General features: G+C 22.7%; 6 protein-coding genes across 6 annotated transcripts; 4 read left to right on the top strand and 2 right to left on the bottom strand. All coding sequences in view use genetic code 6, as the record gives it.

The window, feature by feature from the left end:
- Positions 1 to 718: 718 nt before the first annotated feature.
- TTHERM_00623040 (tetratricopeptide repeat protein) lies at positions 719 to 2,401 on the top strand (the record flags this gene model as incomplete). The annotated part of the gene is made up of 4 exons (XM_001022529.3): positions 719 to 850; positions 959 to 1,145; positions 1,238 to 1,371; positions 1,463 to 2,401. 4 exons carry the CDS (start codon positions 719 to 721, stop codon positions 2,399 to 2,401), a joined length of 1,392 nt encoding a protein of 463 aa, XP_001022529.2.
- Positions 2,402 to 2,899: 498 nt separating this feature from the next.
- TTHERM_00623030 (EF-hand protein) lies at positions 2,900 to 8,303 on the top strand (the record flags this gene model as incomplete). The annotated part of the gene is made up of 14 exons (XM_001022528.3): positions 2,900 to 2,985; positions 3,052 to 3,119; positions 3,188 to 3,282; positions 3,347 to 3,613; positions 3,671 to 4,174; positions 4,231 to 4,588; positions 4,642 to 5,037; positions 5,102 to 5,823; positions 5,876 to 6,386; positions 6,441 to 6,547; positions 6,624 to 6,690; positions 6,744 to 7,410; positions 7,466 to 7,568; positions 7,698 to 8,303. 14 exons carry the CDS (start codon positions 2,900 to 2,902, stop codon positions 8,301 to 8,303), a joined length of 4,557 nt encoding a protein of 1,518 aa, XP_001022528.3.
- Positions 8,304 to 8,460: 157 nt separating this feature from the next.
- TTHERM_00623020 (tetratricopeptide repeat protein) lies at positions 8,461 to 8,901 on the bottom strand (the record flags this gene model as incomplete). The annotated part of the gene is made up of 1 exon (XM_001022527.1): positions 8,461 to 8,901. One exon carries the CDS (start codon positions 8,899 to 8,901, stop codon positions 8,461 to 8,463), a length of 441 nt encoding a protein of 146 aa, XP_001022527.1.
- A 969-nt stretch (positions 8,902 to 9,870) lies between these two features.
- Positions 9,871 to 10,918, top strand: TTHERM_00623010 (hypothetical protein; the record flags this gene model as incomplete). The annotated part of the gene is made up of 2 exons (XM_001022526.3): positions 9,871 to 10,048; positions 10,173 to 10,918. The coding sequence occupies 2 exons, from the start codon at positions 9,871 to 9,873 to the stop codon at positions 10,916 to 10,918; spliced, it is 924 nt and encodes a 307-aa protein (XP_001022526.2).
- A 2,068-nt stretch (positions 10,919 to 12,986) lies between these two features.
- TTHERM_00622990 (calmodulin-domain kinase) lies at positions 12,987 to 14,773 on the top strand (the record flags this gene model as incomplete). Its single annotated transcript, XM_001022524.1, has 2 exons — positions 12,987 to 13,758; positions 14,043 to 14,773. 2 exons carry the CDS (start codon positions 12,987 to 12,989, stop codon positions 14,771 to 14,773), a joined length of 1,503 nt encoding a protein of 500 aa, XP_001022524.1.
- Positions 14,774 to 16,074: 1,301 nt separating this feature from the next.
- Positions 16,075 to 18,292, bottom strand: TTHERM_00622980 (hypothetical protein; the record flags this gene model as incomplete). Its single annotated transcript, XM_001022523.1, has 2 exons — positions 16,075 to 17,437; positions 17,583 to 18,292. The coding sequence occupies 2 exons, from the start codon at positions 18,290 to 18,292 to the stop codon at positions 16,075 to 16,077; spliced, it is 2,073 nt and encodes a 690-aa protein (XP_001022523.1).
- Between the last annotated feature and the right edge of the window lie 314 nt (positions 18,293 to 18,606).

The raw sequence follows: 18,606 nt of genomic DNA, 5'->3' as shown, positions 1-18,606 counted from the left end.
TAAATTAAAATTATTAAAAAATAACAATGGTTAATTGATATTTTTATAATTGAATTCTACTTAATTAATAAAAATTTCTTTGAATTAGATCAATCTGATAAAATAACTAATAAAAAATTTATTTTTAAATTAAAAAATTTATTTAATATAAATAATTTTTATTATTGAATTAAGAAATATACAAAGGATGTAAAATTTTATTTTAAAAATTTTTGATTTATTAGTCTAATATTATAAATTCAGTTAAAATTAAATAAATAATTTATGTAAAATAAACATCATTAAAGTAAAAAATGATAAAAAAAAAGATTAACTCTTAATATAAAGCTTTTAAATAAATTAAAAATTTTATTTAGAAATTTATCATAAAATTATTTATAAATATTAGAAAATATAAAAAAAATATTTTTAATAATCTTAAAAAAATAAAAAAATATCAATTTAATTTAAAAAATATTTTGAAATAATTATTTTGATAAATCTTTATGATAGATAAAAATATACTAAAATATTATTTATTTAATATTTCTAAATATCTTTGAATTTAGTTAATAAAAGTAAATAACTACTAACAAACATATTTATTATATTTATTAAGCAGTTTCTTTTATTGAATTATTATTAATAATTTTTGATTATTCAATTAAGATTCAAAGGTTTAACTCAAATTAAATTTACAAGCTAAAGTAAAAAATATTGCTCACATTTTATCACAAAAATGAATCATAGAAGTCCAGTTTTACAAAACCTTTAAAAGTTAGGAGAAAGGAATGTTACTCGTAGTCAAAAAACTTCAATTGTAGAAGCTGAGAAATATTTAGCAGAAAACAAGATTGAAGAAATGTTTAATGTAAAACAAATTATCAGTTTTCAGAAGTTATTAAAATGATCTTGCATCATATGTCTAAAAATTTGATTTAGAAATAGAAAATTTAAATAACTATGTTAAAATTAATAGGAATTGTTAGCATAAGTAATTTAGAATAGACCAAAGGATGTAAAAAAGTTTTTAAGAGAATAACTTGAGTTATAAATCAAGTTGCAAGGAGATAATTATTACATTACTAAATAAGATATTGAGGCAATATTTTTGAATTATGACTTTTTTTAAGAAAATAAAGTGCCTTATACTATGCTTGTATAAGGTAATTAATTCTGTTGATATTTTTTATTTTTAATTTTTTTAAAATATAAAATAAATGGTTTATTAAATTAAATATTTTAAAAATATCTACAGCTCTTGGTTTAGTAGGTGTTGAATATAGTGTTAAAGAATTTCTTGAGAGATATCCTCAATATGAAGCACAAAAATATATTGTAAAGGAACAATTTATCATGATTATGACAGATGAATATCGTGAAAGACTTAAAGTAAAATATAAATCTTTTTTATCAGACATAATATTTGAATTTATTATCTCGCATAAAATAAATATTTTAAGTTACTTTTAAAAAAAATTAGAAATATAAAAAGAAAAACGAAGACGCTTATATGTTATAAGCAATCGCCTCTGATACTTTTGTTAATGATATTTTAATATATTGTGACTTAGAGCTAAAAAATCCTTTTGGAAAAGAGCTTTATGGATGTATGAAAAGAATTCTTGATTATATGATTAAAAATCCTGAATTATGCGTGTTAGAGTAATTTACATAGGCTCTTTAACCTGAATTAACAACTGCATAAATGAGTCTTATATTGAATGCAACCGGAATTGAGTTCATGGAAAGAGGCTACTTCAAGTAATCAGAATAATTCTTGAAAGGATGCTTATAATTTAGATTTTAAAATTTGGGTGAAAACAGTATTGAAGTAGCTAAGTGCTATAATAATATTGGTCTGCTTAAAAGGTAATAAGAAGAATTTGATGATTCAATGACAAACTTTTAAAAGTCTTTAAGAATATATTAAAATTTTTATGGTAAAGACCATATTGCCTGTTTAGAAATTCTTGAAAATATAGCTATTTTATTACGTTCCTAGTAAAATTATGATCTTGCTCTTAATCAGTATGAAAATATTCTTAAGATTAAAGAAAATCGCTTTGGACCTAACCATATTGAAACAGCATAAACAATTGAAAATATAGCAGTTGTGCTTATTAAAAAGTAAAGATTTGATGAAGCTATTGAGAAACTATAGAAAGTACTTGAAATTAAAAAGAAGAAACAAGGAGAGAATAGTATGACTGTCGCTGGTACTCTCCATAACATATCACTTGCTCTTGAAGCAAAATAATAATTTAAGCAAGCACTTAAACTCAGTAAAAATGCCCTTAGTATTAGTAAAAACGAATCCCTCACTAACAGCTTTGTAAGAACTGTAGAAAACCATGTTAAAAACTTAGAAAAAAATATAGAAGAAGCTAATGAACAATTGGATGTTTCATAGGAATTATGAAATTATAAAATATACTTTTCAGTTTAATTTATGTTTTTACTTTAAAATCTAAATTTTTAATTCTTCAACTAAACATTAATTACAATATTTGAGCATTGTTTTAAAATTTTTATCCATCTTTATTTTATTTAGTATTTTCTTTCACTTATTAATAGAAAAATATATTTTAGCAAATTCAGTTGATTTCCCATTTTATAGATTTACACTTATGAATTTTTAGAAAGTTGGATATTTTTTGAAACTAACTTCTTAGATTATTATCTAATAATTAATTAAAACAAAATCTCAATTTCTTAACCATCTCTTTTTGTATCATTTTTATTATAATCATGAATATAAGTTTATTGTACTTTATAAGTAAAATCTTTAATTATATTTTTTAACAATAACATCTAAAAAAATTAAGATTTCAAAAAATATCTTACAAAGCTCTTATAGTGATAGTTATAAATACAATCCATAATAAATTAAAGCAAAATTTTTAATTTTGATAAAGTCATGGCAAGTTAATTTAGTGAATAATCTAGAGCTTCACAAAGAACTTAGTAAATTTTAGAAGAAGTTGCCAAATAATCATAAAGCAAGTATAAATTATAATTTAGAATTAGCATTATATTAAATTGCAATGATAAAAATAAAATTTTTAACAGAATATACAGACTCACTGGTACATCCATTTTAGATGATGAATAAGTCAGAGTGGCATGGAATGCTTTTGGTATAATAATTAATATAGTTTAGTTTACAGCGTTTTGTAATTTAAAAATAATTTTTGTTTTAAATTAGGTTTATATATTTCAAGAAACTTAAGAATGGGTAGAGGTGTAAGCATTCCTAATTTTGGTACTTTCACACTTAGTGCACCTGAGATATCATTAGAAGTAAATAACTTTTTATTGAAAATAATATCCTTGAGTGAAAGTAAAAAATGTTTTATTTTATTAGGGAGTTACTAATAAAACCCTAAGAGAAAAACAAGGAAGATAGCCAGTATTTATAGTCTCAAAAGAGTTTTGCAATGGAAAAGATATAAAGTCTGGTATTTATTAAAATGGCTAATTACGCTAATATTAAGTTCATGGAGTTAATGGGTCTATCCCTTAAACTAAAATAAATTTTACTGAAGTAAGCACTTACTGTGATTAAAATAAGGAAGAAACAAAGGCTTGTGTAGAGAGAGTTATCAAAAACGTGCAAGATTCAGTGAGAAATGTATAATTTATGTTATTTTTTGAAACAAATTTTTAAATAAAAATTCTATAATTAAAGAAAGGAGGAATAGAAATAGAAATTCCTAATGTAGGAAATTTAAAGGTAAGAAATAATATAGCTGCAGTTGTTTTTAGTGAAATTTTATATAGAGACACTAAAGATATAGCTTCAAAGACACTGGCTGAAAGAAAATCAAAAGGTGATATGAGTTTAACAAGAGAAAGAGTTAGAGCGTTTTAGTAGATATAATAATTTGCAGAAACAGATAGAAATAACTACAGAAACGCCCCTTTATAATTAGATTAAGGAGCAAAAGATTATCTCAAATCATTCATGAATATCGATGTAGATTAGATTTATTAGTCAGAAACTAACTCGTCTTTTAGACCTTTAACAGCTAAAGATTCTGTCTTAAGAGAAAACTATGTTCCAGTAAACACTTGGAGAAGTAGACCTAAAACTGGAATGTTTAAAAAGACTTAAAACTCAATCACATAACACTCAAGTGGTATTGAAGTCATAACTGGTTGGGTTAGAAGTAGAAATCTTAATTCCGAAGACGTAAACTCTTATTAAATATAATAAATAATAATAAATATTTACTTATAATAAAAAAGTCGTTTATTGAGTTTTGTAAATTTTGTGTTGGAACTTCAAGTAAAAAATCTAAGTTAACAGAGGATAATATAATTAGAGGAATATTAAACATGGATATAGATATGAATTCTGATTAGGTTAATAGTTTATTTAAATCTTTAGATTATAATAAAGATGGTTTTGTTGATTTCAACGATTGGTGTAAAACTGTCAAGAACGAATTCAACAATCCCCATTTATAAAGAATCAAAGATATTATTAAGCGTTAGAACTTAAAGCTTGATGACATTTTAAAAACAATGTAATTGGATAGGGCTTACTAGTAATTGAATTTATAAAATTTAACAGCTGCTTTGAAAAGGCTAGATTCAAGTTTAAGTAAGATTAGAGTTAATATTTAATTTAGTTTTTATTTTTTCAAATTTAAATAGATGACGTTAAAGCTAAAAGTGTTGCTCAGTCTATCTTAAATGATAAAGAAACCATTACAGTTGATTATTTAATGGAGATATTTGGTTGTGATGTTGATTAATATTAAGAAGAGGCTGAAATATTTTAAGATCCTAATTGGTATTCAGATATGCTACTTAGAATAAAAAAAAAATTAGAAAGCATGGATGGATTAAATAAAATAAAAGAATCTTTTATGAAGGCAGATGTTCATAATACAGGAAAAGTTAACAGTTCTATTTTTAAAACAGTTATTCTTGATTTTGGTCTTGGTTTGAATATTTAAGAATTAAGTCGCTTGATGAGATATGTGGAAAAAGAATAAGATGGATTTGTTGATTATTCAAAGTTTTTAAAATCAGTAAAGAGAATAGATCGTAATATAATTTTTTATATTTCATAAAAATCTTTAATCAAATACTATGTTATATATAATTTTAGGTAGACCTGAGGGTGATAATGCATTTATTGACTTAATTGATTTTGGAGAAAAGCTCACTAAATTCTTGAAAAGAAACTATATAAGAACAGCTGATGAATTATTAAAATGCATTGCATAGTTTCACTAGAAGACTGCATCTGGGTTTTACTAATTTACTGTAGAAATGTTGGCTTAGTTCTTATTAAAAAATGCCTTTTAAGGAGCTAGTTTAAATGAAATCTTGACTTATTCTAAAATAATGGATATTGATTAAGATAGTTATATCTCCAAGGAAGACCTCTAGACATTTTTAGAGAGAATTAATTACTTAGAGTCTGACAATAAGTCTTCTTTTTCCTAAAGAAGTAAGCCTAACTCTGCTTGGGGTGACTAATAAAATAATGCATCTAACGGTATGAAAAAAAAAGGATTGTTTCCTACAAAAAAGCTGAACAACTAATAGCTTGAATAAGTACTAATAGAACTTCGCTAGATTTTGTTAATGAAAAAGATGCAGAATAGAGAATTTTTCAATATTCTTGACACAAATGGAGATGGTTTTATTACAATCACAGAATTTAATAGCAATCTTGATAAAATCATTAGGCTTTCAGCTGAAATGAAAGATGGTTTATTTGCTACTATGGATAGCTAAAAAATTGGTTTAATAGACTTCAAGAACTTTGAAAAGGTTTTAGAAATGTCAATAATCGAGCTTCAACAAAAGAAGGATGAAAATACAGTATTAATATTTATTTTAAAACATTTAAATTTATTCATTAATTTTGGATCAGGAAACTAATTTAGATAAAGAAATTTCTGACAATGATTGGGATTGGACAAAACAAACTATTGATTAAATGAAGGATTGGTTCAAGACAGAAAAACTAACTTTAGAAGATGCTTTTAGGGTTTTTGATAAGGATTTTGATGGAGTTATCAGTAAAAATGATCTTCGTTCATTCCTTGAAGATGTTCTTAAATGCCCAAAAGAGGAACTCACAAATGCTAGGTTAAACAGAGTTTTTAAATTAATGGATGAACATAAAAGAGGATAAGTTCAAATGTCAGATTTGAAAAAAATTATTAGTGGAAATTTTTTACAAAGATATAATTACAACATATCTCAAGGCTTTAAAACATAAACAGTCTGGGGTGGAGCAACATAAAAAACTAAATCTATGCTTTCTGGCCAACAAGGATAAAATGAAAGAGATGAAAATGAAGAATGGTTGAACCATGCTAAAAAACAAATTGGATTGACTATTTCAAGAAAATTTAATTCAGTTATTGAAAGCTATGAATGTAAATTTTAAATTAAATTAAAATGATGATATAAAATTTTTATAATTTTAAAAGTAATTTCTTAGCATTAAAAAAGAATGGTTTTTAAACAATTCAGTTAATGGGTAGATTAGAGCAGGGCATTAGTAGGATTTGATCTTACTGAAAACTAAACATAAAAGGTATTTTAATTACTTTACCTTTCTTATTTTACTGCTTAATTTAAATAAATATAATTAAATAAAATAAAATAAAAAGGTTTTTTCTAGTTTAGACCCACACAAAAAAGGATATTTGACTTCAAATGATTGGATAAATTAATTTAGTAAAAAAAATTAACCTTATTTAGAAATATTAACAAAAATGAAAATTTAATAGAAAACTTTAGCTGGAAAGACTAGATGTAAGTAGAAGTCAGAGAGGCCTTATAGCAAAATTTTGATAGCAAAAATAGTGCTTTTAATTTCTTTTTAAAAGATAAAAGTGATAATGTAATAACATTTGGATCTTTTGAATAAGGAATTAGGTCTTTGTTTGATCATAGATTTACTTAAAGCGACATACATTAGCTATGGTTCAAAGTATCTGATAAAAAGGATCATATTATAGACCGTAATAGGTTTTATAATTATTTATTTGATCCAGAATTCCCAGAAAAAAGTTAAGGTAATACATAAGATGGTTAAGGTGCATTCCGTCGTCCTCTAACTGCTCCTGCAGGAGGAGGTACTAATAAGTTAAAAAAAAAGAATGGAGAAAAACAAGCAGAAGAAAAAGCATAATCAGAAATAGATGAAGAGGCAAGGTTAGTTGTTGAAAAGGTAAAATAGTTAATGAGAGCAAGCAATAAATCAATTGAAGAGTTGTGTGCAAAAGTTGATATAGAAGATACTGGAATACTATCTATTATTGAATTCAAAAATATCTTCAGAAATATGAACTTAAACTTAACAGCAAAAGAAATTGATAAAATTGTCAGCTATTGTGATGAATCAAATAATGGAAAAATAGATTGGAAGAACTTCATAGAAAAATTTAAAATCAAGTAAATATTTTTTTATCATTTAATTTAAAAAAAAATATTTTATTCTAATTTAAAGGGAAAGTGTTTCAAGAATCATTGATAGATCTAAGTAAAGATTATAGAGGATGAATGAAGATATTCATTACTATATGATTTCTCCAATCGATGCTTTTAGAATAGTAAAATAATTTACCACAAATATATTTTCTCCCTTATTGCAAAATATATTTTAAAAATTAACTTTATTTAAGAATTGATTATTTAAAACATTTTGAATTATGATCAAAAATTTTTTATTTTTTTTCAAGTTTAATGAAGAAAGAAATGGAAAGTTAACATTTAATTAATTCACAGAGCTAGTCAAGAAATTATGCTAGATGTCTAAATAGGAACTCCCTTCATTTGCAATTATAAAGGATTTATTTTAAATAATTGACACAAGAAAAGATGGAATAATAGATTAGTAAGAATGGGTACAAACATTTGCTAAATTTAAAGCTCCTGACTCTTCTCTTTAAGGAAAACCTCTTATTTTATCATAATCCAATACATAGTATGAAGAACCTAAGCTCCTCAAGCCTCTTTATTTATCTTAACAAAAGGCTATCAATTCTGATACTCTTGATTCAGAAATTAAAGAATATGATTAATTGATAACTATAATAGGGAAAAACAGAAAATTCTTATTAGATTAATTCAAAGCTATTAACCAAAGAGAACCTGTCACTTACGAAAAAGCTTTGTAAGTAATTCATAAAATGTTTGTCAGCTTAGGTAAAAATTTAGACCATTCTTGCTACTAGAAACTTTTAAAATTTGCTGAAAGAGACGGAGTTATAGACTATAAATTCTTATTAGATGTATATAAAGAGAGAGTTTCAAAAATAAACGTGTAGCCTGTTGCGAAAATCTGAAAAAACTAATTATTATAAAATATTAATTAAAGCAGTTAGTAAATATGTATTACATATAAAATACAATTAAAAATATTTTAGGATAAATCCCTAAAATAATTGTAGAAATATCAATTTTATTATCATTTTAATTAGACTATGACTTAACTTTTATTTTTCATACATCATTAGACATTTACATTAGAGTCTTTTTTATTTCATAATGATATTGCGATGATTTTGCACACTATTTAAGAGGCTCATACTTAACTGATAAATTCATGTCTTAGAGAGACTATATATACTTATTTTATTTCATATACACTTCAGCTCTTAAATAATAAAAGGTTGCATCAGTATTGTTTAATTTTATTAATTCTGTTATCTCATTTTCTGCATTAGGATAGTCTCTTTGACTCATGTATTTTTGAAATTAAATCATTCTATTATTTATTTCTTACTATCTAGGATTATTTATTTCACCATCAAATCCTCCCTCATCAGATGGTTTACTATGAATTCTCTACTATTTATCTGAATTTTCTGAATTTTCAGACATTTTATTTTAACCTAATTTTGGAACTTCTGTAATTTAATCCTACTTTTTTTTCTAACTCATTTTAATATCTTTCTAATAAGTCTAAAATCTTTTTAATCTATTTAATTTTTTAATTAAAAGTGTTGTTATTAAAATAAGTAAAAATCTTGTTTCAATTTATAGATAAGCTGATTCTACTTTACATTAATATTTTATATTAGCTGAATCAAACTGATAATATTCTTTTTAGTTTCAAATAATCAGTAAAATAAAATGAGTATTCAATAAGTTACAAATTTTTAAAATGCTAATATTATATTTTATTTTAAAGTATGCTTAAAAGAAATTATTAAAATAAAACATACACACAAAATTATTAAACATTTAATTCTAAATAATTTAATAAAAAATTCAAACCAATTAGAATTTAATCAAATCAAACATTAAAATTTAATATGCTCTTGGGATATTGACCAAAGTTTTAGAGTAATACTTTAAAAATACAATCTTATTTTAAATATTAAATTTAATTAAACAAAAAGTCAAAATAAATTTATTAAACTTAAAATGAAAGAATTTCATTTAATATTAATTATTTTAAACATAAATTTAAATTATTTAATTATTGTTTGATTTAAATAATTTTATTTTTTAAATTGAATTTTCTTAATTTAATAAAAATAACTTCTAAATAATTAAAATTGATCATAAATATCAATAATGAGATCTAATATCTCTTTTTAATAAAAATAACAAATTGGCAAAAATTAAATATTATTTTGACCAGTTGTTAATTAATTTATTAACTTATTGATGTAAAAAGCGTTCTAAAGAAGACTACTCTTTGATTAAAAGTAAAGCACTTTGAAGCTATTTTCTTTTTATTACCTAATTAATTAATTTATAAATCTTTAAAATAAATATAATAATTGTTATCATTCAATAATTTTTTTTTTTTGCGGAGATAAATAATTTAACATTATAATAATTATCTTAAAACTAGGAAATTAAGGAGAATATTTACATTTAAAATCTTATTACTAGCATAAAATGTTAGCAGTCAATGAGGAATTTAATGAAGAAAATTCAATAATAGAATCAACGACTATAAAAACAATAAGAAATTTAAAGAGCAGAAAATCATATACGAATGTATTAAGTAGCAGAGATGATTATCCTAATTCTAACGATAATACAAATATTCCTCCTCAAACGCCAACGCAAAATGGTAATATAAAGTTGAATTGTTTTTTTATTGAATTACTGATTATAAAAGTTTATTTATAAATAATAATTAAAAACAAATTGATTTTATATAATAATAATAAAATTCATTTTATTATGAATAAAAGAGGAAGATTCTAACTATAAAACTGATGAAACTTCTGCAAGGCACAAAAAAGCGACAAGCATGCCAAATTCAGTTATTAAAAATCCTATGAGGAAAGCAACCAAACTGAAAATTCAGAAATTAAGAAGCGATATATAATTGCCTAGTGAATAAAACTAACAAAATGAAGGAAATTTGGATGCTTATGGATCTATGACTGACAACTTAAATCCCATTTATTATGGTGAAAATACAATAACAAATTAAAGTGGAAAAAATAATAGTAAACAAGGAAACGGAATGAGTAGCTCGCTTTCAAAAAGCTATAATAGGTAATCTAGCTTATCAAATCATGTTTAAGAAGAAATAAAAGTATAAAAAGAATATGTAACTATAGATATGGAATATGCTATATAATTTGTTCTAACAAAAAGCAAGGCTCTTAAAGATAAAATAGAAGGAGAAGGTATAATGCAAGCTTTTATAAATTAGCATATAGTAAAGAATAAATTTTTTTAGATAAGCTATAACTCATTTTTGCAAAATCTAATAAACCATAAAGTATTAAACCCAGATTTTAAAAATGTAAGCAAAAAAATGTTTGAAAAATTAGAAAAATTTTTCTTTGATAGACTTCAAAAATGCTAAGATACTGTTAGCATTTAATAAAATTATGTAAAAAAATCAAAATCTGTATATAGTGCAATAGAAAAAAGAATATAAGAGTTAAAAAAAGATTTAGCAGATAAAAATAAAATAGAACTTTGAAAAATAACGCTGAAATAATAATTAAAATATTATATTTAATAATAATATCATTCATTGATTACTAAAATTATTTAAAGTAAATAAAACACATCAAACAATATTTATTATATAAAAACTCAAAATTAAGTTATATTTATAATCATATTCTGAAAAAATTATGTAATTTTTTACTATTTGACTGACTTGAATAATACAACAAGAAATAATTACAAACCATAAAAAAAATATTTATTATAATAACATAAATTGATTCACTGATAGTTATAAATCCTATATTTAGCATACGTTCATAAAATTTTATAATGGTAATTCTTCTAAAAATATCCTTCCGTATTTATACATTTAATAAAAATCAATTGCTTGTGTTTACTCATTTATTTGAACTAAAAAATCAAACAATATTTTAAAAAATATTTTTTTTTATTGATTAATTATTTAAATAGTTGCTAAACTTTAATTTTGAAAATCATAAAAAAACTTATAAATTCTTTTTGATCAGCATGCATAAGCATTTAATTTTTTCCAAAAGCTTGAAATTCGTTTTTGATCCTTAAAATAATGAACGCATTTAATTATATTTATAGACCTTGAAATTTTAGTGAGGAAAAATTCTTTTATTAAATTTTTATGTAGAAAACTAAAATCAAAAAGATTTTATTGATATTTTTAAGTTAAAGTCTATTTTTTCTGGTTAATTAATCATTTTTTTCTTCAATAATGGTAATTAATTCCTTTTTTATTTAAACTTCCAAAAATAGAATCTTGCTTAATCTTAAAATTTTTATCTGAATGTGGAGTTTTATATTATCTATTTATTTATTTTGGTGTGTAAATTACAGGAAAATCTAAAATTAATAATCTAAAAACTATCCTGAATTCTAATTTGATTGAATTTTAATCTTTTGATATATATTTTACTTTCGTATCTAAATTTTATATAAATCAATTTAGGAACTAATTATTTTAGTTTTCATACGTAAAGATTGCTAACTAGATCCTTTATTAATTCAGCAGATTATCGATAAAAATTTTTAAAACCAGTCGTGCTTTATGTTACTATTGATTTAAAGTAATAGCAAAATGTGAAATACTGTCTATTTCAATATTTTAAATTAATCTCAAAATTTTATAAAATCTTTAGTATGAAAATGAAATCTGTATCTAAAACATAAAAATTATATTAAAAGAGTTTGATTTATTCAGTGTGTTATTGAGTTTTTATTAAAATAAAAGTATATACTATTATTTAAATAGTTTTTTGTCCTTTTATTTATTAAATATTTAAAACAAAAAATAATCAGATCTATTGAAATAAAAATAAATCCTATTTTTTTGATTAGTATAGACATGAAAAACATTACAGTTTTTCCAATTAATAAAAGTATCTGTTTTTCTGATATGTTCTAAAACCCTTTATGTTTTTGCTCAAATAGATTTAATTTAAAATAATTATTGTAAGAACTATCAAATTGATGTATTTAACGAAGCCTTATCCTGATTTATATATCTATTTTCATTTAAAGGGCTATGTTTTATTTGACAAATAGAATTTTAGCCAGTATTTTTTATTATTTAATCATTTATATGTTATGATAAAATTTTTTTATACAATCTAATTGACTCAAATTAAATATCATAAATACAAAATGTATAAATAGTAGACTTAAAAAATATTAAAGATCATATAAAATTTCATATGTAACGAAATAATAGATAGATTAAAAAATACTAAAATTAATTTGTTTTTTTATATTGTAATTTGCTAAAGTACTGATCAAAAAATAGTATAACATTTAGTTATACTTGCTTACCATCCAAAAATTAAATCAAACAGCAAACTATTACTATAATAAATCTTTGATGTTAATTGGAAAAGTTTTTTTTAATAATAATTAAAAAGTAAATTAATTCATATTTTCATTCTATATATATATACATTTTAGATATCTATTTCTATCAATCAATTTAAAGTAAGATTGAGAGGAGATAAATAAAAAGCTCAAGCTTAAATCTTCTAGAATAATAGCTACAAAGTTACATAAAGCAGTATTGAACAGTTACACTAAAAATGGGTGGATGTGCAAAATCAAGAAACTAAATTGCAGATGATGTTCTTCTTTCTAAACATGAAAGATTGAGACTAGAAAATTTTACTTCAAAGACTAATATTAGAGATGTTTACACTTTTTCTAGCGTTTTAGGTAAAGGAGGATTTGGCACAGTGAAGTTAGCTGCTCTGAAAAACGGTGTCTCTGATAAGAAGGTTGCAGTGAAAATCATAGAAAAGAACCGTTTGAAAAACAAGTAGTATATACTTTTGAGAGAGTTAGAAATTCTTAGATCATTAGACCACCCAAACATTATTAAATTTTATGAAGTTTATTAAGATGAAATGTTTTTTTATATTTGTATGGAATATTGTGCCGGAGGAGAGCTTTTAGATAGAATTACTAAAGCCCGTAATTTTAGAGAACAAGATGCGGCCTTAATTATGGACAAAGTATTTTCAGCAATAAATCATATGCATTCTAGAGGAATTGTACATCGTGATATTAAACCTGAAAATATACTTTTTGTAAGTAAAAGTCCTGATTCTGAAATTAAAATAATCGATTTTGGTTTGTCAGTAAAATGTGATGGGATGAAGGATTTAAGTACTATGGTAGGAACTCCTTTGTATGTCTCGCCAAACGTGCTCAGGGGTCGCTATGATAGCTCTAGTGATAACTGGAGTGCAGGAGTTATTTTATATGTACTTCTCGTTGGATACCCTCCGTTCTATGGAAAAAGCAGAGGTGAAGTTTTCCGAAAGATAGAAAAGGGAGTATACAATATGGAAGGTAACAAACAACATTACATTTACTTACACATTAAAAAATATATTATGTCGAAATATTTAAATTTTCATTTAAACGATTTGTAGCATAAAAAAAGTTTTAAATATACTTGATTTAATAAATAATTTTCTTTTAGATAAGAGAAACTAAATAAAGAAATTAAGCAAGCAGATTTATCACATAAAAACAAATATTATCTTTTATCCATAAATTTTAATTCAAAAATAGAAGCAAAGCAAGAATTTTTATTTGTACAAAATATAACTAACTCTTTTAATTAATTAAAGGAAAAGAATGGGATACTGTATCTTCAGAAGCCAAAGACTTAGTAAGGAAGTTACTAGTTGTAGATAGTAATAAGAGAATGACAGCAGCCTAAGCTTTAAAACACAAGTGGATAGTGAAGCACAAGAAAATTTAGGAGTGGACATAATTTAAACATTTCTCAACAATCGGTAGTATGGATTAAATAGACCCCAAAATATTGACTATGCTATAAAATTTTAGACAGCCTACAAAATTTAAAAATGAAGTCATGAAAATCTTGATTAACTAGCTAAATGAAAAGGAAATAGAACAGCTTAAATTTGCTTTCAAGTAGATGGATACAGAATAAACTGGAGAAATAGGAATAGACTAGCTTAAAGAAGTCATGGAATAAAATGGCTTTAAACAAACAAAAGAGCAGTTAGAAAAAATAATTAGAAGTATTAGTCCTAATTAAGATGGAAAAGATTTAGTAATTAGATATAGTGAATTCTTAGCAGCCACTTTAGACTCAGTCGTATATTTAAAATCTGAGAAAATATGGTCTTTATTTAAGTATTTTGATCCCTCTAACAGTAACTTTATTACAATTTAAGACTTGAAAGAAATTTTCTTGAGAAATGGTAGAAATATTCCTGAAGAAGAGCTTAAACAAATGGTTAAGGAAGTTGATCCAAATAATGATGGAAAGATATCTTTAGAAGAATTCAAATTATTGATGAAAGGAGAAGATATAGATTTTAAGAGTTGAGCTGTTAAAATTAAAGAAAGAAATAAATAAATAAAAATAAAAAAGATATTTTTAAAATTAGAAAAAGATAAAATTAGTTATAAAACATATTCAAAGCTATTTTAAAATATTGATTTACTATATAAAAAATAATCTTAAACAATTAAAAATTATTTTATAAATTATACAAAATTCATTTTGTACATATTACATACAATCATTTTAACATTTACTCTTTTATATAAAAAAGCTTTACTTATACTTTTTTGTAAGATTAATTATCAAAATTAACTTTTTTCTAATATTTATAGTCTTTTTAATAATTTGTGGTCAAATAAAAGTTGCTTATTTTCAGTTTATATCAAAAATATTTCTTTTTTAATTAAAAGCAAAATTTATATTTGGAAATCTATAAAAATAAAGATTGTGATTATATTTGTTCTCCTAAATACAGATTTTATTTAATTATTTTTGCAATTTTAGTTTTAGTTTTATTAAATTTGAATTTACATAAATTTTTTTTGAGGTATAAATTTACTTTTAGTATTATTTATTAACTTATTATCTCATTCATTCATTTTTCTTTGCATTTTAAAAATCAATATTTGATTTTGATTGACTTTAATTAATATTTTTGCAATATTTAAAAAAAATACCTTCAAACAACATCTTGAAATAAATAAAAAAATATGATTAAAAAAAAATAAAATCTTAAATTATTAAATTAAAAATTTATTAATATTCGGCAATATTAATTTTTATTATACTATATTCTTGTATTTGCATAGCTTTATAAACATAAATATCTTCAATTAGCAATATTTTTTTTATTCTTTTCAATCCTAAAATAAAAATTTTATAAATGATTTATTTTAAACTTTTCAAAATAATAATTTGCAAAAATTACTAATACTCTTCCTTTTAAAGAATCAAAAAACTTATTAATTATGTAAATTCTTTTTGGTCTTTATTATTTTTTAAAGAAAAAATTGCTTAGTTTATCGATTCAATGGCTCACACATAATAGATGCAGTTTATTCAAAATTTTTAATTAATAGTAAATAATAGCTTTGAATATACCAAAATAAAAAAATATATTAATCACTAGAAATAAATTTTCTGCTATAATTAATTAGTTTTAGTGAAATTATTTAATATTTATATATTTATTTTTATATTGAGTTACTTAATTTTTTTACAATTATTTTTCAAATTAATATACAATTTTTATTATAACTCAGTTTTACTTTAAAATTTTTTATTTTTGATTGGAAATATTTTATTTTCCCTTTGGTATTAGTTATATTATTATTTTATACATTTCACTTCCCATTTTTAATTAAATTTATTATATTTTATCTTTTTTTTAGATTTGCTTATACAAATTCTAAAAATGCTGACTCTGCAGTTTAGTTGAAAGCAGAGTTAGAATCCCATCCACTGCATTATTTATCATCATCATTAGCAATATTTTCTTTAGAATAGCTTTCCTTTTGAATTTGTTTCGTTAAAATATCTTTCCTAGCAGGTCTTCTAAAATTTATATGGTTAGAATTAGGATTTAAATTAACTACGCTAGATTTTAATACCAAGTTTTATGTTTCGTTATTTTAAGATTTCTCTGAATCTTTACCTACTGAAATAGTTTTCTGCTGGTCATTTAAATGTTACTCTTGTTATACTTCTTCTCGTATACAATTATGCTTACAGTTACACTGCCTCTTAGATGAGCATTATTGGTTTTAATATATTTTTTACACTTCAACCTCTCTAACTTAAGCTTTTGGATTTTTGTTTAGACTGTTTATGTGAATAAATTAATTACAAGAGAAATTGGGTTCTGAAAAATCTTTCCAGCATTAAAAACCAGAATTTTACTGCTATACTGATTGTTCTTGCTTTTAAGGGGAAAAATTATTGCCTTTCAAAATTAAAAATTGATTTCCTTACTTCTTTTATTATTTAAGAGTCCTTATTATTTTTTCTAAATTAACTTCACCAAGACGATGTTTAAGGGATTGGCCTTAAACTTAAATATCTTATAGCTATTTTAGCTAATTAATACTGTCAGAAGATTTATTTTAAAGTTTGCTTAGAATTTTTTAACTGTTTTTTATTTGCTTAAAAAAAGAGCCGTCTTAGTTGATTTATAATTTTTATTCATTTTCTTTGTAACTATTTAGTCTTTCTAATGAAATTTCTTCTTAACTATGAGGGAATTTAGATTGGGATTTATCATTTAAGTTAGTCTTATGAATTTAATTTAATATTATTTTAAATATTTTATTAGATTTTAATTTTTCTTGCTATTATTACAATTCTTCTTAAGCTTAACTTTAATCAATTTCATTAAATGTTAAATTTGATAGAGAATAATTATAATTTTAGCTAGAGTGATGGGCATTTGATAGAGAAATATATTTATTTTTATTTGATTTATTGGTTCTAAATTCACAAGAGCGAGTTCTGATAGAATATTAACTATTTTACTAATTTCCGAATTAAGCATTTTGCTTAGTAATAGTGCAATTATCCTAGCTAAAATAATTATTCTTTTACAAGCTTTAAGCATTTTCTAAATTTTAAGCTTAATCTATTTTTTTTCCAGACAAATACATTTTTTCATCTTGTTTACTATCATATTTCCACTCTGAAATTAGTATGTCACTCTTATCTTCATGTAATCTTTTTTTAACATATTAAAGAAAATTAGATTACATTTAATTTTATTGTATTTTACTAACAAAATTGTAATCTAAAAAAAGTTAAGATAAAATGTTAAAGTGTTATGAATAAATATTAAATATACTTAAAGTAAATAATATTTTACTGATAATTGTCAGGCGATTTAAAGCTGTGAGAATTTTAACTATTTATTTTACCTGAAGAGCTTTTAATTGGTCTTTAAAATGTACTTTAATCTAATTATTGCTACTCATTAGTTTGTGTCTCATCATAATCAGTTTTGACAGAATAACCCCAATCTTCTGGTATTAAATTTTTTTTTACAGAAAAAGAGTTTTATTACCTATAAGATCCTTCTGTTTTTAGATTATATCTATTATGAGTAGGAGAGTTGACGTTAAATTAATTTTTATCATCAATTTTATTTGCTTTTTTTTGAGCTTCATCAAATTCTAATGAAATATTTGATTATCTTTACTGATGGTTTTCTACTTTAAATGTTAAAAGATCACTTAACTCTATAGATTATTTTTGTCTGTACAACTAATTTATCTTCATAATTTATTTTGACTTCTAAATAAACCTAATAATTGGTCGTTGCCCTAAAGATTTTATTGGATAATTTTAATAAGAAGGAATTATTGGTTCAACTTATTTCTATGAAGTATCTTTCAATTAGGTTTCGCTTTTCAGTAAACTATCATTGAAAATCACATTTGCTTCTTAAGTTACTTCTGAAAATTTATTTTGCTTTTTACTCTATTTAATGTGATTTTTTAAAAGAGATATGCTAGCAGCTACTTTTGCTACTTTACTAGATACAGGAGGTGTTTAATATATTTTATTATCAGTCATATTCTGCAAAATTATTAATTATAATTATGTTAGCCAAATAAATACTTTTGTTAATTAATTAAAAAATCTTGATTGTAAAAATTAAGATAAAAGATATTGAAACTCTCTAGTAATTTAATTCAGCATAGATTATGTATTCACTTGTAAATTAAATTTAGTATTTATACAAGCAATTAGTGATTGCCATTAAATCTCAAATTTAAACTTACATTAAGTAGATATTAAAACCATCCAAATCTTTGCTTAACGCGAATAATTGGTTTATTCTTACAATTAATTTAAATTAATTTCTAAAAATAATTAATATTCCTAAA

The sequence above is a fragment of the Tetrahymena thermophila genome (genome assembly GCF_000189635.1).
Source record: "Tetrahymena thermophila SB210 genomic scaffold scf_8254479, whole genome shotgun sequence".
Taxonomy (NCBI): domain Eukaryota; phylum Ciliophora; class Oligohymenophorea; order Hymenostomatida; family Tetrahymenidae; genus Tetrahymena; species Tetrahymena thermophila.
This window is presented reverse-complemented; position numbering and strand designations above follow the sequence as displayed.